A 27256-nucleotide genomic window follows, 5' to 3' on the forward strand; every position below is an offset into this window, starting at 1 on the left:
GTCTAACAAAATTACGAAGAATTAGAGTAGCAAATACAATAAGTATTTCAATATGGAATTGATAAAATGACGTTTTTTTTAAAAAATAATTTTTTACTTGGAAGGTGATAAGGTAGCCCCTTGTCTGCTGCCAAGAACGCTTGGAGAATCACCGTTTGTATAAACTGGTAGAAATTAGTAAGTACGGACTCACCTTTTAATAATTTTTGATTGACAAGGATGCACAATAGGAAGCTATCTCTTGCGTTTTGGACCTCTGGGGGTATGCGATTTGTAGACAGAGCTCTTATCAGGCTTATTGACAAAGCTTTATACAGCAGAGACAAAGTTCTAGAGGTCAAAATGACAAAGCCCTGTGTAAACACAACAAAATGATTAGTATAATTTAGATGGAATGGAGGTGTTTAAATTTTTTATTTGCTCTGTACTGTAGGTGCTTTTGTGCATGGAAAAATCAGCTGGTTTGCCCTATTAAACGCTAGTAATTGAGCTTGATTTGTACATAACTATAATCTGCTAGGAAGAAAGTCAAGTTTAATAAAATTATATCTTGTTTCGAGTGTATATGTCATCTCTCTTATAGCAGGTGGGTCCCACAGATGCCCCATCCCCTCTTACCCATGCGTGTGCATGTATATGTTTCTCAAGAAAGAACAAAAATAAATTAATAAGAACCTCACTAGAGAGCACTAGATGGCAAAAATAAGTATATTGGAAAACCAATTACAAGAGCTCTAATTATTACATATTGGAATGTATTTGGAGTGTGTACGCCATGTTAGTTGAACTCATGTTTTCGAAAACATAATTTCAGTTAAATTATGAAATCACCAATTCAAAATTATAACTGAAATCATATTTTTAAAACATGAATTTCAAAGTTGTGTGCAACTAATTGTTACAACAAACATTAACACAATTATAAACGTCCTTTCATAGAGGTAGAATGCTTTATCAACAGATTGTAAGGTTGGAAAGTCATAGTCCTTTGCCAAACTGATTTCCCTTTTCCTTTGGAAACCCTGTAGTCTTTATTATTTTCCAGCCTTTCCAAACCAAAACTTACCCCTAAATCCTCAAAACCCAAGCTGTCCAGACCTAACGCAGATTTGCTAAATCTAATTTTGCTTAGTCCCCCCTTGTCCCATGTCACGCTTGAAATCCCTTTTAGATCATTTTACTGACAGTAATGCTTAGAACTTATTCACTGTCTTTCCAAACCACCTTCAAACAATTGAATATAAAAATATTTTGAAACAGAATATGCAGACAGGTAATTCAAAACTATATTTAAAGGAAGCATAATTTTAGACCAAGAATAGCAGCAAAACCATATAGAAATTAATAAATCAACTGAAAATCTATCTAGAGTTATGCACTGAACAGCTTGTGTTGCTCCAAAGCAGATTATATACTAAGTTACTAACGGCATAGTTTGTAGAACGCCATAAGCTATAAGCAAAACTAAAGCAAAACTAATGCTGACAAAAAATGAATCCAATAAACAAGTTGTGCAGCTCAAATCTCATCCTACGAGTCAATTGGCAAACTATTAATTTGTAGAAGCTGAGGTAGAAAAAAAATAATGGTTGAAAGACTAACATGGATGAGGCAAAGAAATTATTAGTGCAATCCTTATTTGTTAGTGTAACTATGTAAGCATTGAGAATGGAGTAAGCATTGCACCTTTATCTCGTAATTAGTAGTTCTCAAATTATGAATGTTTGTAGTGATTATTTAAAAGATTGGCCTCAAACCTTGTGCTTTGTATCCTGAATGTCATTTGGTTTCGCTTTGATTAGCAAGCTTACCTTGACTCATCTTGGTTTCAAATAGAAAGTTTTCGTATAAATTGGTTTAATGCTAGTTTAAGTTGGAAATTTTTATTTGCCTAGATTTGCTTAATTATGCTAGTACTGAACTATCTCCTTTACTTTTTTGCAGTTTGGTTGGCAAGTTTGAGCATATTGGAATTGGAGAATCACGTTTTAAACTGGTAGAAATTATTAAGGTTGCACCATAGGAAGCTATCTCCTACGTTTTGGACCTCTGGTACGCGATTTGTAGACAAAGCTCTTATCACTTTATCAGGCTTATTGACAAAGCTTTATACAACAGAATGACGAAGTTCTAAAGGGCAAAATGACAAAGCCCTGTAAGCGATTTGTAAAAATAACAAAGCTAATGGATGAAGCTCCGCTCACATATATCGTAGAAACAAAAATATAATAAGTCATTGAGTTCAAGAAGAAACATCGTGAAACAATAACAACTAGAAATTTCTACAAAGGCAAGTCAATTTGTTTAAGAATATTAATGCCATGATAAAGCTGTCACTTGGCTACAATGAATATATTACTAAGCACATGTTAACAAGTACGCAATTGTTAATAAATCATTTTAAAAAAATTTTAATACTATTTTTATATTAAATATAAAAAATCGTCAAAAAATTAATTTTTTTTCCTATAAATTTTAATATATATATATATATATATCCTAAACCAATTTCCCTAAAGAGAAGAGCAACATCTCTACAATATTTTTACAATACTTTCACAACAAATTCTAAGCGGTAAATTGTTACATGTTTTTAATTTGAATTCACAATTGGAATTACTTTTTTACCCATCAGTAACAGCCATAACAGCGGTAGATTGTTACATGTTTTTAATTTGAATTCACCATTAAAATTACTTTTTTTCCCATTAGTAATAGCCCGTAACAACCTACTACCTAAAATTTGTTATGAAAGTGTTGTGAACGTAACATTTCTATTCCGTAAAACATCCACTAACTTTTCTCTATTACTAATAGCATTTACAATTTTTTTTAAAAGTAGAAATAGCATTTACAGTTGTTATTAACATTATAATATTGTTCCCAAGAAAAAAAAATGCATATATGCATACATAAATAAATATATGAATTCTCATCAAAAATAAAAAAAATAAAAAAATGAATTATACATTTAAAATTTGTTCTATATATTACACAAGTCTATGATTAGTATAATTCTGATAGACTAAATAAAAGTATAAAAAAAAAAAAGCCTTTAATACTTTTTTTTTGTTAATTTTGTTGATACCCATTTTGGCAACACATTTTCTACAAATTGATTCAACCAAGCTCGACTTCCTTGTGGGCTTAATTCATGTATTATATTATATTTTATTCTTTTAAACATAACTCAAGTGAGGAAGTGAGGTTTGGAGGGTATAGGTTGGTATCTTTTGGACTTTTTACATGAGCCAGCCCATGCATGCTACAAAGTGGGCAAAGGACACTGGTAGCACCTTAGGCTTATAGAGGAAGTCTTGTACCCGAAATTTCCACCCCAAAAGAGCTTGTATGCTCTTACTAAATTTGGCCCAACTTTCTGCTCTACACTCTTTTTGCCTAAAACAAAAGGCGGATCCTAATTGGCTAGTCTTGTCTGCTACAACAACCAAATGCAAACTCTAAGGGCCGACCATGTCTAGGAAACATCAGTTCATGAATTTAGGCCACTTCATGCCACTTCATTTGCCAAATTATGTAAAAAACAAGCCAACCCTCTTACCCAATTAAAACAAATATGACCATAACCTCTTTGATTGAGACCTTGGGGTTTAAAACCTCTTTTATTAACCAAAAATCAGTCACTTAGAGCACCCCAAACTCAATACAAAAGGCCCCAATCAAATTCAAAATGAGGGAAGGACATTTCAGCCACATAGCTAAAACTTCATAGCAAAAACCTATTCAACTAGCAATGATTCTCACAATTCCAAATCTTGGGAGTGGAAATATGGGTAAAAGGGAACCTTCCCTCTCTTCCTCACAACTTCTCTCAATTTCCTCTTCTCATTAACTATGGGTCGAATTTCGGACTTATTGTGTTTCTATGCATTTTTCAGTATTCTTGTTATTGGTATTTTGATTTCTCTCTTATTAAATCACCATTAGCCTTTGTTTGCTATACATTGTGAATTTTGGGCTCAACACTCTTCACAAACAATCACTTTTAAAGAACCCAAAAAAAAGATTTGGGTCATTCTCTCATTTTTGGCAATTGTCACAAAAACGTTGCCAACAAACTCTTTTATTTTATTTTATTTTTTGAGAAAAAACTTTTTTTTGTTAACTTATATCTTGAAAAATATTTGGACCACGACAACAAATATTTCTCAACCGAACGGAAGTTATGGCATTTCAAAATTATAAAACTTTAAACATAAATACTTTAATACGGAGTGGGGAGTGGGGCTACATATTTCATGATCACAACTCATTTACTCAAATAGCCGCCTTCATAAAATTTCAATAATAATGTCCTTGTAATGAAGCTGGGGCCTCCGTTACCAAAACTATTTATTAAATCGACAATTTGAGTTGTAAAGACGAAGAAGAAAAATAAATTAATGAAGAAGAGAGAGAGAGAGAGAGCACCAATGAGAATCAAAGACTCAATTATTAGACAATTACCAATCCCGTTTCAGTTTAAGCAGCTTGTAAATTTCTTTAATTCCTTGACCATACAGTAGAGGATAGAATTCTGGTACTTCAAAGAATTGAGAATAAAAACAAAATTGTTTTTCTAAAATGGACAAACAAGTTTGAATAATCAATAATTGTCATATAAAAAATCAGCATATATATCCAGCCAGCCACCTTTCCTATTCTCAATAATTAACCCGTAGCTAGAGATAGAGAGCTTTTAGCATCTTATCTTCAACTACAAGTCGGTCCCTCTCATTACCATCCTTGTTCTCTCAGTCTGCTGATTTGTACATTGCTTTGTCTTCATTCTTTGGCCCAAATATTCACAAATTCGAAAACTTTATTTCCACGATTACATGACCACCGCTATTTTAGATTAACTACTTGATTTATTAATTAGACAAGGACATAATTGCTTGCAAGACGAATAGTAATGCCTACATTTTTTTTTTTTTTTTGATGAGATAGTCATGCCTACTTAATAACCTTAAAACTATAGCCTATAGGGTCGCTAAAAAGCCTTACCAATTGTTTTTCTTTTCTTTTCACAAACCCAAAAATGGGAGATCTTCATGGAAACCCCTTTACACAGCCAAGTCCCCAACCACCACCGCAACCAAAAGCGAACATGCCCATGTTATATTATGGTCTTGTGGTTATTGGGACCGCAGCTCTTGTGTTAGCACTATACAACCTTATCATCATCAGGTGGTGCACACAGCGCAATAGCCAGAGACAACAGAGACCAAACTCTTTCTTAGAAATCTCAACAAGTAATCATGAGAGCTATGGAAACAACTTGAACAGAAACTTCTTGTTGTTGTCTAGTTTCAAGTACAAGAAAGAAAGTGGATTGGCACAAGATCAACAAGGTGGTGGTGGTGGTGGTGATGTTGTTGTTGACTATGAATGTGCGGTTTGCTTGTCGGTTTTTGAGGAAGGCGAAGAAGTGAGGAAACTGCCACGCTGCAAGCACTCTTTTCATGCTTTGTGCATAGATATGTGGCTCTACTCTCACTCCGACTGCCCACTTTGTAGGGCACCCGTGGGTTCAAGGTGTCAACGACATGTCGTGTATACACAGCAAGCCAGTTCTCGAGGTTTACTGGATTCAAACACCTCCGCTTGATTTTCATTTTCATTTGATTTTAATTTATTCTTTCTTATAAATTCCCATCTCCATGTTTGTTGATTGGGATGGGAAATTTGATGGCCTTGAGTGTATGGTGGGGGGTGGCGTCTGTGGGCCTACTAGGAAGATAAGAATGTAAGAATATCTAGGAAGCAAATTGCACTAATGGGATATAAGAAGTTTTGTATCATTCATGCCTGGATTAAGTTATCTGAACCAACCGTGTTGGTCCACTATGTACATATCACTCATAATTTTTTGTGCAAAGATCTTAGTTCCAATCAGCATTCTAATAGTGCATGTGATTTAACTTTTATTTTTTATTTTATTTAGCATTTTTTGTAATGTACAACTTGTTAGGGTTCCTTATCTCATCCCTTCCCTATATGCGTGTGTGTATTTCTCAAATTAAAAAAAAAAAAAGTTTTATCCACTTACAACAAATAAACAGAAAGCTAATCCAAACCTTTACAAGTTTCTAAACTTAAAACACTTTAGACTAGTGAGGGCAGCACGTTCTTGCTGTGAAAAATAAAAGTATTGATTAAGGTCAATTATAGATCTTATTTGTATCACAAACTAAATATATAAATCATTTAATTTTTAAAATATATAGAGATTTACATTAATAAAAAGAGACATTAATTTTAAGAATTTTGATATTTATGTCATAAAAAGTTAATTTCATTCATATAAGAATTTTGATCAACCACAAAGTTAAGATAGCTATTTAACATATAAATATCTATTTTATTATAATAGTTTTTTAGTACCTATTTCCTAAAGTCAATATATCCACTCACTAAAAACTTCTAAGAATGATAACGAATATCATCATCTTCCATCAATAAACAATTGAGTTTTATGAAAATAAAAAACAAAAATAAAAATAACAAAAGGCATGTGTCATCGAATTTTCCATTAGATAAATTATAAGTTTCAAAAATTTAAACCTAGAAAATCAATGTTCTTTAGATAACAAATAAAACACCTTATATCATCATTCCAATTTTTCAAGAATTACTTCCATCTAAAACTCAAAATACATGAAGAAAATTTTTAAGATATAAAATTTACTAGAAATATTTTAGACATTACACAATTATATATATATATATATATATATATATATATATATATATATATATATATATATATATATATATATATACACAAGATATAATTCTACTTTAGCTTAATCTAAATGTATATGTGTGTGAAGCTCACTCCTAAAGACTTGAACCCGGCCCTTGCCACCCAGTCTCCACAAGCACTTATACTTGTGGAGTGACTATCGCACCGAGGGTATGCGGTGGTCACAATTAAATATTTTAAGAATCATAAGTTTTCATTAAAGTTTAACTGAAAGAATAACAATATAACATATTTGCCATTTTCCAAAATATAAAGGGAAAATTGCTTGATTTTAAAGTTTAGGGAGAAATTGTAAACTACCCCAAACATAAAGGATGAAAAATGTTTTTATTCTGAGTTTTTGTGTGTGTGTGCGCGCGCGCGCGCGCGTAAAACTATGTGGTTTTACTTAAAATGGTGCTCCAAAAAAAAAAGTTAATCCAAGAAAATTATATGTGAAATAGTGAATTATAGCGAAACAAAGCTAATTAAACCAACAAAAAATTTATAAAAACACAACAAAATGAGATAACATTTTCATAATACCTTTATAATTTTGTTCTATTTTATTTTAACTTGTAAAAAATTGACAACTTAACAGTTTTGAAAATATTGTAACGACAACAAGATGTCTTAACATTTTCAAGCAAAAAAAAAAAAAATGCAATGTCCACGAAATTTTCACAAAAAATCATAAGTAGTAGGTTGCTATTGGTGGGCCAAAAAGTAGTTACATTAGTAAGTTTAAATTAGAACCAAAAATAATTTACCACCCATGTTTTGTTATGAAAGTATTGTAAAAAATATTGTGGATGTAGCACTTCTTTTTTCACAATACCTTTATTTTTATTTGTGGTTGATTCTAGTATGATATTTTATTATTTTAAAAATTTTGACTTAAGAATTAACACCTTAACAATTGTAAAAATATTGTGTCAATTTGTTGTTTTAATAATTTATTATAATGTGAAACAATGCGAATTGGAAAAACCAAAAATAATGTAGCAAATCTACTACAACATTACGCATTCACCAAAAGAAAAGAAAAGGCGCCAGTAAAACATTGAAAATTGAACAAGCCAAAACTACTATAACGAAGTTACGTTAATTTTTTCCATTCACTTTTTTTATATATAGATTGCTAAATTTGGCTGAATAAAAAAAAAAAAAAAAAAGTCTGAATACAAAAAAATATTACAACGTTTTCATAACACCTCTATTTTCAACCATGGTGGGTCTCAGTCTAATATTTTATTATTTATTTTAACTTATAAGGAACTTACATCTCAACAGTTGTAAAAATATTGTAATAACAAAAATATATATATATCATGACATTTTCACAGTATCTTTATGTATACATTGTACTTACAATGTAAATTTATATTGTAGACATAAAAATTGGAAAATTTTGATTTTTGTACACATTTGCAAAATTTGTACAATAGTTTACCTTCCTTTTTTTTTTTTTTTTGGGTGCAAATGTGTATAATATTTGCCGTGTATCTACAATGTAAACATATAAGGATGCTTAAAAAAATAAAAAAAAGGCGTACTCGAAGGAAAAAGAAAAAAGAAAAAAGTGCAGCTCACTAATTGAATGAACCAAAAAGCACTATTTATGAGCCTATTGCCTCGTTTTATATAATTAATAGAAGTGTCTGCATCCGTGTCATAATTGGGCTAAATCATAGTTTCCTAATTGGCTTAGACTAGGCCTATTCCGCAGCTAAGGAACTAAAAAAAGAAAATAAATATATGGCTTATGCAAGATCATCTTGTATGCAAGAACCTAAACAAGGAAATTGGAGGAGGATCTCAGAGGGAACGGTGTCACCTAGTGGCATGAACAACTAGAGTTATCTGATCGAATAGAAGTTTCCCACTAGAGAGTGCTGGTCCTCCCATCGGAGAGCTTTATCAAGATTAATGTTAAAAGCAGCAGCAATAAGCAGAAAGCACGGCTGCCTGGCAGTTATGGTACGTAACCATCCATAGGGCAGAAAGATAAAGCTTGGACAAATATCAATAACTCATGCGATGTTGAATTGGCTGAAGCAATGGCTCTAAGTCGGACAGTAATGTTTGACAATCTAGAGGGAATGGAATAGATAGCAGAGTTCAATGCAGCTATCATGGTTGAAGCAGTCACAAACTCTCGAAAAGGATGCTACACCTCAATGGAGCAGCTTAGTCTTCTGTTAAGAAAATTGAAGGATGTGGCTGTGATGCTCTTTTAATGTAATCTCACTTTTGGATCAATCTAAGTTTATTTTCAAGCAAGGGAGATAAGGCTTAACACACGGGCAAAGCTTAAGTCTAGTGCCTCCAATGCAATGAATCCGTCAAGATCATGACATGTGGTCAAAATTAGACATGTGTCACCATCTTGTCATTTGTTTGGTTGGCTAGCTAAACATGGGTTAGTTCATAGATCTTTGGGCTTCGACTACCAAGGAATAGAGACTTTACAAATAAAGCCAGAGGATTGGCATTCCATTGCTGTCACTTTATATGCGTATGGTTACAATTATTTACATTCCCAATGTGCCTATGAAATAGCACCGGGGCAAAGTGTATCATCTTAGATAGGTCCACTACATTGGAACACTGAACCCCAACCAAATCCCCTAATATACAAGGGAAGACTTTCTATATGACTTCAAGAGCATGGCAGTACTTGCAGTTGAAAAATAGTTACTCCACATAAAAAATCTTACTCTGCTAGCTAGTTTTGAAAATTCAAGGTTTTAAACCCTAAAGTCACTCCCGGTTGTCAATATATAAATATTTTATTCTTTGCTGTATCTATTTTATGAGCAAAATCGGAAAGTAATAGTTATCCTAAATCCCAAGTATCATGCAAATTTAGATATAATTTCAACATTCTGCAGAAGTTTGAATACCAATAGAATCACACCAGTGATCACCTCTGTGCCTGCACAGGCATATTTGGCCAATACTTCTCATATCATTATTCATTCATTTCCTGATGTATAAAATTTACCAAGTATGATTTTATTCAAAACTCCACTGTTATTCATACCAGGAGTTGATATATTCTGGCACAATTTTCATAAATATCATACAACCAAATGGACTTTCATTTTATACAGCAGATCTGAAGTTTATATTATACAAAATACTTCAGTTACATTCTTCTTAAATTATCTAACCTTGCCTGTAACTCGCTATCTATTCCAGTGTCATCAGTACTAGCTGTTTCCACTTGTGGAACCTTAGTCTTGGTTGGCGGTGCAGCAACAGCAGATGATGGTGCATTAACAAGCTGTGCATCAAATTAAGACAGGTTAAGACATTGTAATTATGATCCAATAGTTTGATTTTTACACACAAGGATAACAGCCTTGTTTGCAAAGTCAATCACGTGGACAAAGAAGGGGAAAACTGATAGAATTACCTCTTGATTAACATCAATCCCAATCTCATCGAGAACTTGACTGACTAGTTCTTCTGTTTCTTCCTCTTCCTCATCCCCTTCCAAAGCATCATCAATAGCATCTCCCATCACTTCTGTTGTTAATTCCATTCTCTCATTCTGCCTCTCAAATTCTTGCATAATTTTCTGCAATGATGGTAAGTTCATCTGTCTATTCATCTGGCCCATTGCCTTTGTCACACCTTTCATTGCCTCCCCCATCGCTTGTGTTGATTTCAATGTCTAGAAGTAAATCCAAAGTTTAGAATTACAATGGGATAAACACAACATTCTGTCAACTCATGAGAGCAAACAAGACCCAAACCATCAGGCTCAAAGTAAGACTGAGATAAACATTACTATAGATATAGATATTTTAATATGATACATCCCTAGCAAGAAAATGTCCATTTCATAGCCAACCAGCATTTTTCTTATATGTTCTTTTTTCTTTTTTTGATAGGCAAGTATAACTTAAACACCCATACAGGACAAATATCACTTCTTCTTCTTCTTTTTTTAATTATTTTTAAATAAGGTAGTTAGCTGTCCTCACTAGTGGTAACCAGAAAACCTCAAATAGTTATATAGCATAAGGCTAATAGTTCCCCCCTATAGAAAGTCAAAAAACACAATTATCTTCTGCTACCATGCTTACAAAAGAATAAGAAAACAACAGGCTCTCAGATATAGTAGACAAAGAAGTAAAGACAAATAGAGGAAATACATGCCATCAATATGAAACAATACAAGCATATCACAGAAAGCATAAAATGAAATACCTGAATTCTGAGGGATACACCCTGTAGTTGCGATTTAAGCTTATAGAATTTTTCAATCTGATGCCGCGTTCTAACAAGATCTTTTGCCATCACCTTCACAGCTCCCTGGAATAAAATTACATCAAATTAAGGATAATTTTAGTGAGGTGGCCTCCAAACCTGTTTTATCGGCCTCCATTGAAAAAAAAAAAAGGTAAACCGTGTTCAATATTGGCCATAAATTAGGCAATTCTGGGACAGACAGATTTGAGACCAAAAATTGTTCTCAATATTTCACAAATGGAAAAACAATAATAAATTGGACCCACTTCTTTCACAGAGTTTGATAAAATTAAAGGATAACACCCACAAATACATTAAGGAAAGCAAGTGGAAGATGAAAGTGGCAGTGAACTAGAAACATGAGATCCAATGAGTCCTAACACAAATGGCACTTCCTCCCCCAATAAGAACAGAGTGAAAGGTGAGGTTATGGGTTCAAAACCCAATAGGTGCATATGAAACTTACCAATCCAGAGAGAGAGAGAGAGAGATCATGTTTTAGAAGAAGATATGAACTTCTGCATTTGCTTGAAAGATCCAAATACTCTTAAAGCTAGAAATTCATCTCCTTTTTGGTATTGAATTAAGTAGGAATTGATGACAAATCAGACAACGCAGCTCATTTGTTATGTCAAACAGACATCGCATTACTTCTGGGTTTTAGGACACTGATATGTCAATAAAAGACTCTTTTATCTTATGACCAGAGGGGGGTGGGGGGGAGGGAGCATCCTACAATACACACTTATAAAGAGATTATGAAAATTCATGTGACATACTGTTCACCTAGAGAAGCAACATATGTCATATTCATTTGTTGTTCCTTTTTTTTTTTTTACCCTCTTTCTTGAGTTAAGAATTAAGAAAAAAAACTTTATGGATATCTAAGACACTATAACAGCACCAGCAGGCTTGAACATTCACCTCAACCAAAGGTGGAGCAATTAAACCTCAATATGACATCCATTCCACCATGAAAGCAAACTCAGAAATAACAGAAAATAAGGTAACAAAAGATTTAAAAAATCCTAACAAGCATAGACTTGTCAAGCCAATGTATATAAGATATTAACTCCGTAAAATGGAATTCTTGCACTGAGATTGCCTATGTCACAGTTAAGCAGTATTTGGATTCCTCATCTGCTTCACAGACCAATATGGTAAAAAAGGAGTAGCTCAATCAGTACGTATATGGAGATAAATAAAACTAGCAATGCTACTCCGATGAAACAAGGAATACACACAAGTACTAGGAAACTAAGACATACCATCTGCCCTTGCTTGGCACTTTTCTTTATCTCCATAATAAGTTTCTTCTCCTGTGCTTGTAGACCTTGTCTCTCCCGTTCAATTTCTCTAATAGATTTGTCCAGCATCCTCTTATTCTCCCGCAGAAGTTCTGATGACAAAAAAATTTGAAACCAAGCATACTTGAGTCTACAAATGATATATCAGTTAAAACTAAAGCTAATCATAACTACAAACACAATGCACTGCTCCCAATAATACCTAGGCACATAAACAATAACCCAAAATGAAGCCATAGACTACACAACACAATTTATGTGAGCGTGTACATGGATAGGACGCTTGCAATTCACAAAATTCTGGAATCCGTTATCTAGAATAAGACTCATATGCAACAAGATTGTTATTACTTTGCGAATCATGCTTGCTATTAATAGATTGTGACGTGTAGCAGTGAAGCAATCTTCAATATAATCATCAAATAAATTACCTATGAGTTTGCTTAATCTTAATACACAACTTAATACTTCAAAAATGGATAATCACAATCAAATAAATTATATTTTCCTTTTTCCAATCAAATTAAACATGCCCAAATTAAAGACAAATCACAATAATATATATATATACACACACACACACTTCAATTACCTTTAACTCTGTTTAATCTTCTCTTCAATCCAATCAAATTAAATAAAAAGGCTCCAATTAATGATAATCACAATCAAACAAATTATACTTTCAATTAACTATAATTTTCCACAATCTTTTTTTTTTTTTTCTCAATGAATTAAATCCAGCTTGAACAATAGATTAATTTCACAATCCACCAATTCACCCGTTAAAAAAGCAGTCAAGCTTTTCAAAAACCTAACAACGATCGCAAAGTTGACTCCGAATCTAAATCAAAACATGTATCTAATTGCAAACTATCACAGACACGCAATTCTATAAGATAACAATGAATTTGTACAATTTATCAAACTTATATTGTTTCTATAAATCATTTCATTAACAAACTAAACAATAAACCAAAAAAGAACAAGGTCCGAGGAAGAAACCTGCGGGAGTTTTTCGCTTTCCGAAAAGAAAACTCATGACGATGATCGAAAAACTAAACTGTGAATTTGATGATTTTGGTGTTTGTGTTTTGTTGAATACAATGTCTTTGAAGAAGCAAATTCGATCTGATCTGATCTGATCCAATGCTTATAGAGGAAGAGAGGCCTTTTGATCGTCCAACGCTTTTACGCGGTTTACAGTCGTTAAGGTCGTTCACACGTGGTGAGCAAGTGGTAGGGCCCAATTTCTTTGTTTGCTTAATACAATAGGCTGTGCTAATGCTATTCGTTTGTTCACACGTACAGCTGTGAACAACATGGTGGTGAATACAGTTTTGGAAAACAAAACAACAAAATAAAATAAAACACTTTATAATAGGGTTATTTATTTTAATGGATTTGTCACAATTTGCATACAATAATACAAATTTGAGTATACAAATTTAAGTAGTGTAATTTTTTTTTTCAATTATAACAAATAATATTATACCAGGTGTGACTTAAAATTAACTCAATAAACACGAGTGTGTACCTGTATTTTTTAAGGCTAATGCTAGAAATTTAATGAAATATATTTGGTCCCATTTTGAATAATGTTTTTCTAACAGAAAGTTTTTTTTTAAATCAATTAAAATTGATTGCATTGCTCTTAACTAACATAGTTCTATGATATGCATGTGAAACACCTCCTATAGAGTTAATCACTTGATGTGCTTATAGTTTTTGCCACAAACCAAAATTTTTGAAATGTCATTATTAGAGTATTCACAAAAAGTTCAATGCCCTTTCAACCAAATTTGGTTTGAAAATCTCATCAACCTCAATACTTTATTTCTATTATATGGGAAAAATGCCCATACACCCCCTAAACTTTCAACTACCGGCCAAAAGATCCCCTCAACTTTTTTATTGGCCAATTTACTCCTTAAACTATTCAAAATTGTCAAATCAATGCTTCAGTTAGTCTCGCGTTAAAACACTAACGAAATAATCACGTGAGACTCACGTTACTTTTAAAAACAATCTTCAATCACCCAGAAGTCCAAAACTCAACCACCACCGAGTTGTAAAGACTCACCGGCAACATCGTGAATGTTGTCCCTGAGTCCACCACCGTCCTGCCGTTTTCACAATCTCCGGTGCCGCAATATTCTTCTGCAACATTCTCTCTCTCATCTCTTTGCTCTCTTTCTCTCTCTCTCCGATGGTAGAGTTAAGGAGGACATCAGCCACCACAGCGAAAGGTTAGATCAACCACAAAAGAGAATATTAATTCCTTGCCCAGATCGACACCATTGTTTTTGCGAGGAATCCATCTTGATGGTCTAGATTGGACTGTGATGCCTTCGTTCTTGCTTTGTGCGTTTCATTTTTTTGTGGTTTTGGTTGTGGGTTCATCTGATTTTTCTTTGTTCTTTCATCCCGACGATCTAGATTGGACTGTGATGCCTTCGTTCTTGCTTCGTGGGTTTCATTTTTTTGTGGTTTTGCTTGTGGGTTCATCTGATTTTGCTTTGTTTTTTCATCTCGACGGTCTAGATCGAACTGTGATGCCTTCGTTGCTTCGTGGGTTTCATTTGTTTGTGGTTTTGGTAGTGGGTTCATCTGATTTTGCTTTGTTCTTTCATCCCGACGGTCTAGATCGAACTATGATGCCTTCGTTCTTGCTTCGTGGGTTTCATTTTTTTTTTTTGTGGTTTTGGTTGTGGGTTCATCTGATTTTGCTTTGTTCTTTCTCTTTTTTTTTTGGGTAAGAAATATAAGGAAATTTGGAGAACCCAGATTGAAATTAAAGATTTTTTATAGAGAAAAATCCATAACCTAGGCAGAAGGAATAATTTTTTTAAGATTGAATCACCAGAGATTGTGAAACGGCTTGACTAGAGTGGGAACGGCGGGACGGTGGTGGACTTGGGGACAACTTCACGATGTTGCTGGCGAGTCTTTACAACTCGGTGGTGGCTGAGTTTTGGACTTTTGGGTGATTGAAAATTGTTTTTAAAAGTCACGTGATTATTCCATTAGTGTTTTAACTTGAGACTAACTAAATAGTTTAAGGAGTAAATTGGCCAATAAAAAAGTTGAGGGAGTCTTTTGGCCAGTAGTTGAAAGTTTAGGGGGTGTATGAGCATTTTTCCCTTATTATATTTAAATTTTTTTTAATCCAAATTTCATTTGTTGTCTTCCCCGTCTCAATGTTCCCCATATTAACCTAAAGACTCGCTATCAACCTAAAACTCTGTCATTGATGCTCTGCTTCTACCATAGTTGACCCAGATCAACCCAAGCAGAGATTCTAGCCTTTTGCCCTTATTAGGCAAAATATTTGGCATTATGCCCCTGTTTCGATACTCGATCTATGAGTAATCGAGTTACTTAAGTAACTCAACTATTATGAAGCCGAGTTCTAGGCAACTGCCTGCCACGGTGGCGATCTAGCGTGCCTTTTGGGGAATAAAATATTCTTGCGTTACTGTTTATAACTCGGCAATGGGAAAACCGAGTTACTAACGGGATAAAGAGGTAATTTGAATGTAACGTCTCTGAAACTGTTTGTCTCCCTTCCTCAGTCCGTTCAGTACCCACCCTCAGTCTATTCAGTAGGCCCTTCCCAAGTCCAATCTACCCTTAAAAGTTCTCTTATATCTAAGTACCCAAACCAAACCATTCAGTAGACCCTTTCCGAAGCTCAATCCTAACCCACACCCAAACCCACACCTTTTCACTCTCACCATAGCCGAAGCTCAACCCAATCCATCTTCAGAGTTAAAGGATTAGAAACTTATTAAGGTACTTACTAAATGCTGAGTTCAAAATGTTTTTTTTTTCCTTTGCATGTAATCTGAGTTAAGTGTTGCTTGTGCATGTATTCCGATTTGAGTGTGGCTTCTTAAGTTTTTCTTTGTTAGATTTTTCTCTATCTCTATTCATTATTATTGTTGCTGTTTTAGCTTTGTTGGGTTTCGTTTTGAACTGGGTTTTGATGCACCGCTGGGGCACAAATTCATGTAAAATACAATTGGCATGACAACGGTGCTGATTGTTAGGGAAAATTTCTTTTTAATTCATATAGTTTGAAAGTGTATCAAATCAAACTCTATAATTTCAACAAATTATGTCATAAGTTATGTCATGATTTTGAATTAGGGAAAATTCCTTTTTAATTCAATGCTGAATGATCTTGAATTGAGAAGCTATTGGTTTATTTCAATATAGCCAATTAATACTTTTATATATTTATGTACTCTTATTTTCATAAATAGAATACATAAAGCCCCACACTTGCATAGTTCGAAATTATAGGTTTTAGAGGGAGATTAATGCACATCATGCCAACTGACAACTATCACTGAACTAAATTGAACTCATAAATGCCATGTATATCTACTGTTTTGGGTTTTGGGTTTTTGGTTCTTTTCTCTCTGTGTCTTTCACTCTGTTTCTTGATCTTTTCTCTATTTTTTCTATTTAATTAATCTTATTAGAGCCGATAAACTAATTTGATTCCTTTAGAGTTTCTTATTTTCTAATAGAAATTTTGGTCTCATCTCTATTGCACACCAACTCTTCGATAGAGAAGACATGGGTATGTTTAAGAACTGATATGGAAGGCTTTTTTATTTATTTATTTATTTATAAAACAATAATTTTTTTTTTCCTGATGTGCTTAATAAGTGGAGCACAGGCAACAAAGTATTTTTCTAATGCTTTGTTTTTATCAGTATGCGCACACTCACATGCACAGCCTTGCAGCAATACACGCACAGCTCATCATCAGTACACGCACACCCTTACATCAGTACATGCACACCCTTGCACTAACACACACACATATTTGGACCCAAATACATTTACACAATAGAGATATTTGTTGATGGTTTTAATTCAAAGTGGTTGTAGCTTTGAATTCCGGTTTCTTGAGATATTTGCTTACATGTGGGGTATGCTTCTTAGAGTGATTTGCTCTATTTAATCTTTCCATATTTGTGTTTGTTCTATAATTTATTGTTCATGCTTTATAAGTCTAGAGTCCTATAATTTATTGTTCATGCTGTTTGCCTACTTCGTATTGGAAACCAAGTTACTCATGTGTTGACATAATGCAAAGCAAGGACTTTCAAATATAAGTCCTAGTTGGTTTAGGAATCCTGTATATCTACTGTTTTGGGTTCCTAAAATCTTTGCTGCCATTTACTCTGCTTAGGGCTCTAACTGTGCCATATTGTTTTTATTCAACATCTTTGTTTTTTTGTTTTTTTGTTTTTGTTTTGTTTTGTTGGTTTCATGTCATTATCCTTGTAATATCATATGGGAACATATAAACTTACCACATCAGTTGAAAGTTTGTTACATTTTGTATACATATGCATAATTGATTGTCTTACGAGACTAGAATTGGTAATTATCTCAGGAAAGAACTTCTGACAAGTTGTTATTTTAAAGTAGGATTTCTGTTAAGTAATAGTTTAGGTGAGGCATTGGTGAGGCACTGTAAATGTTAGCATTGAGCTATACTTTGGATAATGTGATTAATATTTCCCTCAAATATTAATATTGAACTATAGTTTGCATAATGTTTAATATTAATATTGAACTGTGCTTGATTAATGTTGTTCAGGCTTCCCACTGATGAGTAGCCTGCTTTATACAAATTTAGGAGTATCTCATTTCAACCTTTTGGTATTATTTTAGTTCTATTAACTTATGTCATGATTTTTTGTTTTCTAACTATTCTGGAGAATAAGAGAAATAGAACTCATGACACATTATCCATAATCTCAAAATTGTTAACTCTTGGACTGTATTCATAAAAACAAATTTTTTTTTTTTTTAAAAAAAAAAAACCCAAAAGACTTATAAGGTCTGTGGGACTTGACGAGACGTAATTGGCAGCCCCCTTTAAAGACTTATAAATTGTGACATAAAGGTGGTTGTAATGCTGAAGCATTAATTTGGGATGTTTTGGATGATGGAGAGCTCTCTTGGGGGACCTTGCTTAGTCAGTCTAAAGTTGAATTGAGTCTTATGTTATTGTTTGTTTTTGTTTATTTGCTGCTGGATCAGTTTGAATTAAGTTTTACTAGAATGAGGGCAATTTGGTAATTTTCAAATTCCTCGAATGGTCTGTCCTTGGTTGTACCGAAGCCCATCAATCTTATTTTGTGTTTTGAATCCTTTTTCTATTTGGTTTAGAAGTTCTGAAAATACTTTTTTTCTTTGTTATTAGAATTCGTAGTCTTTCTAAGAAATAGCCTATATAATAGCTGTATTGTAGTCGATAATATTGATAGATTTTAATAACATTCCAACTTTTTTCAAGCGCGATTGCTATCTCCTACCTAAGTGTGACTGCTTAGGAAAGCCTAGGTGTGATTGTCCAGTGTTTTATCTTTCTTTATTCAATGTTCTTTTCATTGTTTTAATACCAAACAGCCATCAACACATTCAATATCCTATCAATATCGTAACAATGTCCTCAACTACAAGGATTACCTGTCTGAGTGAACGCCTATGTGGTGTGTGTGTGTGTGTGTGTGTGTGTGTGTTATGCATATGCTATGTTAGTAGCGTTAGTGTTCAATATGCAATGCATGCATATTGGCACCTTCGTGTAAGTTATTTTAAGTATTCTGTGCTATGTTGTAGGTGCTTATTGAAAAACATCATGTGTAGAAATATTTAACTTTTATGCGTTATTTGAGAATAATCTAGATTACAAATAACGTGCATGCTCCTCACAATCAACAATAAGGTTTACATAGTACAAATGCAACAACAGTGACACACATACAACATGGTTAAGCAAAATAGTTCTCCAACAAAGTCTAATTACACCATGACACGATTACTCTTCATCTGACATCTCCACATCTGATTGATAAATGGGATCAACAAGAAGTGATTGCATGAATTGTGCATGCTCGTACCACCCTCCCTCCACCGACTCTCGAATCTCGACTTGGGTCTGATATCGATTAAGACGTATCTTCATTCGATTATTTTCTTCTCTTATGCGGTTCAATACTTTACGAAGTTCGTCGATCGTGTCTCTGGGCATTTGCGATGCGAGTCGCCGAGGCACTGGCAACTTATAACCAACCAGCTCATCATAAAACATTTGTTGTTCACAAAATAACCAATCCTACTCCTGTCTCATAGTATTGTGAACGTAAGCACTATTTCACAAATTCAGATTGATTGGATAGCTGAACTCATCTTCCAATACCCAGCAACGACCCATAGCAGTGAACACATCATGAGGCCTATAGAGTTGTGGGTTGCCAGAACCAGACATTGACGCTGAATACAATAACATCATATGATCAAGTTAACAGTGTGCAGCAACTGTTGGTAAATAATGTAATGCTGCATAAGATGGTACACGACAAAGACATTCAAAAATTTGTGTACTATTACCTGCTAAAAATGAAATACTAACACTCACATTTGACCATAAACATTAGACGTTGTTGTTAATGTCTACACCTTGTGTGCAATACAAAATGTTGTTGTTAATGTCTGACCAATGATGATTATGTACATTCAACTTTTTTTGCAAATCTAAAGATTAACTGTTCATTAGTTTTAGCAAATCTAAAGATTTTTATTTTTTGTCAATGAAATTTACACTAGCAATGACCCAATGTACACACATAACACTCATCATCGTTTCTATAGATTACTGTACATTTCTTATAGCACCAAACAACTAATATAACTCTAATCTACTCACATAATACTCATTCAAGAGAATACCAAAGCACAAGTAGTAATACAACCTATTAAATGAAAATTCTTCTCTAACAAAAACAGAAATTATGGTTGATAAACTTTTATAATACCTACAACTACTTTTACCTACACAATAAAATTATCTATGTATTTCAAAGAAGAAAATGAGTTTCTCACCTAAGGTGATAGAGAGATAACACCAACTTCCGACAAAAAATTCTGACCTCTGTTGAGAAGCTGATCTCAAAATGATGAGGAGAATGTAATGTAATATTGCATAAGAAGCTGATTTGTGAGGGGGTGTAGTAAATAGCAGAACAACTCGATTATACCAAAGCTGAGTATAATTAATAACTCGATTTTCCCTCCATCGAGTTAACATTCACGTGCAAACAGGTGATTTGAAATCCCGTCAGTAACTCGATTTCCACATTGCCGAGTTATAAACAGTAACGCGGGAATATTTTATTCCCCAAAAGCCACGCTAGATCGCCACCGTGGCAAGCAGTTGCCTAGAACTCGGCTTCGCAATAGTCGAGTTACTTAAGTAACTCAATTACTCAGAGATCGAGTATCGAAACAGGGACACGCCCCTATATAGTTTCGAAACAGGGGCATAATGCCAAATATTTTGCCCAATAAGGGCAAAAGGCTAGAATCTCCCAACCCAAGCTCCATTGGTAGCTCCATCAGCGTTGACACTCGGCTCCAATCTCAAGTCAACCCAAATCAAACATCTAAGGTGGGATTTTTCATGTTGATTTGCGTGCCACAAGAGAGAGAGCCAGAGAGAGAGAGAGCCAGAGAGAGAGAGAGAGTCCGAAGATTAAGGAAATAAAAAAAATTATTTTTATTTGATGTGTCTGAGTAAGTGTATTGAGATTGCTTGATAGTTGATAGTCATAAATAATAATGGTCAAACTGATAATGGACGAAGCAACAAATAATTAAAAACTCCCAATAAATTATGCGTAACAGGCACTCATCAACGAATTAATAGCCATTGGCACCCATAAATGCCATTATAAAGATAACAGACATTCACTCTATAAAAACAAAATTCAATGCTCTAACAGGAGAAAATAGAAGACAATATAGAGCCATATCTTCACCTGAAGAGAAAGGTATGCGACTCAAGTAGAATAACTATTTTATTGCTTTCTTAATTCTTAGTACAATCTAGTATTTGAACCACCAATTTCTAACTTTGTCATCTAAGGTCCCTCGGCTAGCACCACACCGACGTCTAGGTTCCACATTTCTTTCTAATTTGAATCTACAAGTTATTTGAGAGACACTATGATCATCTGTTTATCTAGACAAACAACTAACTAACAATATTTCACATCATCACTTCTCATTTGTACAAATTTTGGACAAATTGTAGATCCGATGCATGAGGATTGAGGATGCAAGAAGGTTTTAGGTGAGTTTAGTTATACTTTCGTTAAAAACGAGATTTGTTGAGTTTGATGGGAATGCCCCAAGTGCATGTATTACGTGTATACAATAAAATTTCATTTACTAGGCTCTAATGACTCAAGGTAAAATAGTATTTGATTTGTTACAAGGGGCGGCGGGACAGATCCAACGTAAGCCCAATATCGAAATCTCTTTCCATATGACTTAAAGTCTAAAGCCTACTAACATATTGCACTACTCACATTGGTGCGGCTAGAAACAATTTAGTCATCTCGTCAACAATATGGTCCATGTTTTGAGCTCAAAAGGACTGGCCCAAGACCGACAAACTAAATTGATATAATCGGCCCAAAAGAAAAACTTATGAGTTCAAAGTTTAAGCCCAGTGCCTAGTTAGTCATATGTCATTGGACGGGTGTTTAAGGGTATTAGTAACTTCATTTTTAGATTTTATAAATCTAAAATTGAAGGAAAACAAATCAGTCTTTCTTCTTTGTTTTTTGATAAATGAGATTTTTTTGAATAGATGTTTTGTTATCAAATTAATCAATGAATGAGATTAATTTTAAAACAAAACATCTATTCAAAAAAAAAAAAAAAAAAAAGCCAAGTACAAACATATTAGAAACCATATCAACCTTTGGCTGTAACCAAAACCAAAACACACACATTTGATCAAAACCAGGAAATGTAATTATCTACAACCCACAGATCACTCTATTCTGCATTTTCCTATATCTGCTTAATCCTTATACTTGCTTATTACATCCTACTTTATCGCATTCAAAAATAGCCTCTTGAGACTTAGATCTAATTCCAGTGTCCGCTAAATGGTATAAGCAACAATTGCCTAAGGGCCTAAGTAAAAAAAAAAGCCCACAAATTTTAACTAATAAATTATTTCCATTATTATAATAGTATTAATTAAGCCCAAATATTAGCCAATAAAAAAAATATTTTTTATCAAATGAAATACAAACAAAAAAAGAGAAATACTACGTCCACAACATTTTTCACAACACTTTACTACAAATCCTAAGTAGCAAATTGTTATTGATGACAAAAAAATAAATTTAATAGCAGGTTCAAATTAGAACCAGTAACAACTTAACACCTAAGATTTGTTGTGAAAAAAATTGAAAATGTAGTACTTCTAAAAAAAAAAATCACAACATTTTTCACAATAGCTTAGTTGGCAAATTTTTACTAATTCTTATCTAAGTCCACCACTGGCATCACTCTTTTACTTACTGCTATCAATCTGCCACATTAATCAGTTTTAAAAGTTTTGTTAAATTTTTTGTGCTTATAGATTTTTTTTATAAAAAAAATTACGTGATTCATGTTAATTAATAGTAATTTTATATCTAAAATAAGATAATCAATTTTCACTTTAGAGCCCTAAGTGCATCAAGCCGCTCCATTGAATATAATAGAGCTCCAACTGTTGCAATTGCCGAAGGGGCCAAGTGCATGAATTTTTCACCTTATATTCTAAAATTTTCTATCAAATCAAACAAAACGAAAATACACTATAATTTGTATCGCATGATCACTTGTTAACAAAAAGGCAAAAGATATATCAATTACTCTAACATTATTTCATTCATCAATTTTGGTTACTTTCTCGTATCAAATATATAATAATGATTTTTTTTAGAGAGTTTGATAGAGTTTCAACTTATTACGTCTAGTCTTGATACTAGTTTTTTTATCATCAGTTCTTGATGTTAGCTTTTTTATCATCAGACAAAAACACTAATTGATTTTTTGGTATATACAAAAATTGAATGTCAAGTCTCGTATTCAACTATTACAAATTTTTACTAGTTGAACTAATTAAAAATTTTAAACAAACTATTTTATATTATTAAGGCACACGTAAAATTCATATATATGTATATATATATATATTTTTTTTAATTTTGTTTCGCGCGTGAACACTGTGGGATCTTTTTAACTAACTCGTCTCAGTCAGACCAAATTCCAATTGGGTGGGGAATAAAGGTGGAATGAGGAAGGTGGTGAAATTTGGTCTGACTGAGACGAGTTAGTTAAAAAGATCCCACAGTGTTCACGCGCGAAACAAAATTAAAAAATATATATAAATATATATATATATATATAAATTTTACGTGTGCCTTAATAATATAAAATAGAATACTATTTTTAGAAAAAAATTTATCAAAAATTTTTAAAAAAAAATCGTTAAAATTTTTTCAAAAACAAACTTGTTAATATATATCATACATTAATCACACCCTTAATATAAATATATTGGAAAAAGGAGGGCCGTCCGTCCAGTCTAGTCCAGTCCAGGACTCTCTCTTCTTTTATTACGGACTGTCCCTTCCTCCCAATAACTATCAATTTGTGAAAAAGCTGCGGTGATTTCTTTCTGCAATTTCACCTCAATTCACCTCTCCTGATCACTGATCTGACAGCTCAGGAGCAACTCCAGCGCACGTGGGGGCTTTTCCTTTTCAGAAAGCTAATATTAGAGACTACCAGTACAGACTACAGAGACAGCCCCAGGTGCTCACGTGCGCTAGCTTGTGCCTCTCTTTCTTCTCACGCTTCAACATTTTCATTTTCTTTTTAAGTCTAAGGTAAAAAGACACCATATTTATCCCAATTGACAATAATAATAATAAAAAATGATATTTTTGTTTTTTTTTTCACATAATTCACTCCAGAAGATATATGTTGATGATGCTTTAAAATCTTCAGTAAGGTGTGGGATTCAAATCACATCAATGGGTACTTGCGAAATAAGAATAGAAGGACCAAACAGAAGGCACCGGTGTGATACTAGCCAAAGACTCTCTAAATGTCAAGTTAGTGAATGTGAAATTTTTAAGAACTTTATAGTGAGAGAGCTAGAAATTTCTTATGTACCTGAGAAAATAAGAGGTCTAATGTTTATATAGCGATAAGTGGTGAATCAGGATTCCTTGAGAGTGCAGATTTTTTTCTTATGGAGAAGATCTGGTACTAGAGTTCCCAAGATTATATGGTGTCTTTCCATACGAGGGAGGCATGAGTCAATAGTAGGTTCATTTTGCGTGATGTGCAAGATATTTCCTTATATGAAAAAATTCATGAGGACCAAACAAGGCCACGTTGGACTTGTTGGCTTTTTCATTCACCCAGTTGGCCTTTTGTTTACCCCATCAGTTTTTCATCTGACGCGTTTCAGTGTGGTTTCGTCACTTTTCACGTCGTCGTTCTAGATCCTCTGTTTGCTTCTGTGGGACTAACGAACCTGTAGGCGCCGTCAGTTTCCTTGCATGGCGTACTTAGGATTATTGAACCTCAATCAAAAATACCCCTATCATATTTTATCTTTTTTTTAATATTAAAATGTTATCTTTTTATTAGTGAAAGAAACTGTGGGGTACTAGAATTCTGAGTATGGCAGTTACGCCATATGTCATAGCATGGCCAAGAAGGGCAATTATTGCACCGAGAAGTCCACGTCCTCGGATTCTATGATCACGTCATCAACATGTCATCAAAGGAGGCCTTACTGTGTGGAAAAAGTTTTGGGATGGGGATTAGCACTGACATGATTAAAGAGCATGCCTAGGATTATTGAACCTCAGTCAAAAATACCCCTATCATATCTTATCTTTTTTTATATTAAAATGTTATCTTTTTATTAGTGAACGAAACTGTGGGGTACTAGAATTCCGAGTAAGGCAGTTACGCCACGTGTCATAGCATGGCCGAGAAGGTTAGTTACTGCGTCGAGGAGTCCACGTCCTCAGATTCTATGATCACGTCGTCAACAAGTCATCAAAGGAGGTCTTACTGTGCGGAAAGAGCTTTGGGATGGGGACTAGCACTGACATGATTGAAGAGCTGAAAGCTGCCACCACATTCAATGCATCCTATCAAACCTCCTGACCGCATTTATGTGAAGAAGACCCTTGAACAGTGCTGCCTTGGTTGCCGCATCTCACAGGAGTACAGGAAAGATGGTTGATGGGACTAGCACTTGAGTGGTAGCCTGCGTGATCAACAAATGGAAGTTCAGGATCATCTAAAAGGACCTATTTAAGGTGGAAGGCCCCCCAGAGAGAGGGGATCGGAAAAACATAGCAAAGAAAAACATTGTAGCACAAAGAAAGGAAATTGCAAACAAGTCTGATAGTAATATATTGAAGAACAAAACCTCCTCGGACTTATCCAAGGAGAATTATCCTTCTCAATATTATGATTGCCTTCTATATTTCCATATCTCTTTTGATTTTCTTGGCCTATGGTAAACGCTATCTCACCCATGAAAGCCTAGTTTCGGAGCGCATTCTCTAACAAATTCATTATGTTGGGCTATTAGGGCCTGGGTCCTTCAGTCGTTTGGACCCAGGAGCCAAAACCATGGTGCCGTCTGTGGGAAAGACTTGAGTTTTTAGAACGTTCAGCGTTTAGCTATGGTAAGGTTAGGGCCAGGGCCAAACTGGGAGGGGTTTGTCGACTCTCAGCACCAAGACCGCTTCCTTAACCTTGAACGAAGAGGGTATAAAGAGGTTAGTATCCATACTACATATACTAGTAGGAGCCAATCTTGAGGAAGGAGTTACATCTCTCACGAGGAAAATACCCTAAGCATGCAGTGGGAAATAGACCACCTCCGTAGAAGGCTGCGAATTGAAAGGTGAAAAATGACTTCCTCACACTTCGACCACTTTTTCAAGGACGACCAAGATGGCAACTACAGGCCCAGATCAAGGACCCCCCTCAGCGAGTCTTTTTCAAAGGAGGAATAGCGTCGTCATAGGCGCAGGAACAGGGGCTCGTCCTGTGAAGGCCTGGGGAATGACGCCATGAGCCGAGCGTTGAACCAGATCTCCAAGTTGCCCTTCACGCGTAGAATCGAGGCAGGATGACTTCCTCGCCGGTTTACCCAACCTACGTTTACCATGTACAGCAGTAGGATAGACCCCATGGAGCATGTGAGCCACTTCAACTAGAGAATGACTGTATATTATTTTGTTATGTTATTTAGACTATTTTAATGTGTTAAATGCTAAAATAAAACAATTGACGTTAAGTGTATTATAAAGTGAGATATTGAAATAGATAAAGTAGTGTTTTGAGTTCCTAAAAACTATATATTTTTTAACAACTTTGTTGTGAATGCTCTAATGTGGTTACTATAATACTTATGTTGTTAAACAAGTTGTTGGAAGAAAGCAAAGAATTTGAATGAACAAGAAATTTCAAACGAAGTTCAGCGTCATTAATACTTAGCAAATTAGATATTTTTGAAAAATCTTGGTAATACATGGTATTAACTCAAACTTCAAGGATTATATTGTATATTATCATATTTATCTTATAACTAGTGATACAAACTATTGTGATTGGATGAACATTATTTTTATCAAACTTATTATAAAAATATCACATATACTATTTTTATTATGCACCAATCACAACATAACAATTACATACCTATGATTTTTTTTTATTTTTCAACTTATTGTTTAAGTTTAAGGATGACTTTTAAATTAGTATTTCAACTTTCTATACCACTTTTTTTTTTTCAAGTTAAGGATGACTTTTAAATCAATATTTTAAAATTCAAAATTTATAATTTATACCATCGATTACCAGTTTATCACAATGATATTAATGTGTTTCTTCCATTATAATTCATCACAATTTTGCGGTAAAACCCCTAAAAATACCGTCATTTTTCTTTATCTTTTTTTTTTTTGTCGTTTTGTATGGGTTAATAACAACATTCTAATCAAAATTGATGAAAAGAACAGAT

The 27256-nt window shown here is 33.9% G+C and overlaps 2 protein-coding genes across 2 annotated transcripts; one reads left to right on the top strand and one right to left on the bottom strand.

Moving 5' to 3' along the window:
• The first annotated feature begins 5041 nt into the window (after positions 1 to 5041).
• On the top strand, positions 5042 to 5611 carry LOC142629983 (RING-H2 finger protein ATL52-like). The gene has a single exon (XM_075804044.1). The coding sequence runs from the start codon at positions 5042 to 5044 to the stop codon at positions 5609 to 5611; it is 570 nt and encodes a 189-aa protein (XP_075660159.1).
• A 4088-nt stretch (positions 5612 to 9699) lies between these two features.
• On the bottom strand, positions 9700 to 13664 carry LOC142617335 (vacuolar protein sorting-associated protein 2 homolog 1). Its single transcript, XM_075790141.1, has 5 exons — positions 13321 to 13664; positions 12280 to 12410; positions 10970 to 11074; positions 10170 to 10430; positions 9700 to 10037 (listed from the first exon to the last, which is right to left on the bottom strand). The coding sequence occupies exons 1-5, from the start codon at positions 13355 to 13357 to the stop codon at positions 9900 to 9902; spliced, it is 672 nt and encodes a 223-aa protein (XP_075646256.1). The 5' UTR covers positions 13358 to 13664; the 3' UTR covers positions 9700 to 9899.
• Positions 13665 to 27256: the final 13592 nt, after the last annotated feature.

The sequence above is a fragment of the Castanea sativa genome, chromosome 1 (assembly GCF_040712315.1).
Source record: "Castanea sativa cultivar Marrone di Chiusa Pesio chromosome 1, ASM4071231v1".
NCBI classification, from domain to species: domain Eukaryota; kingdom Viridiplantae; phylum Streptophyta; class Magnoliopsida; order Fagales; family Fagaceae; genus Castanea; species Castanea sativa.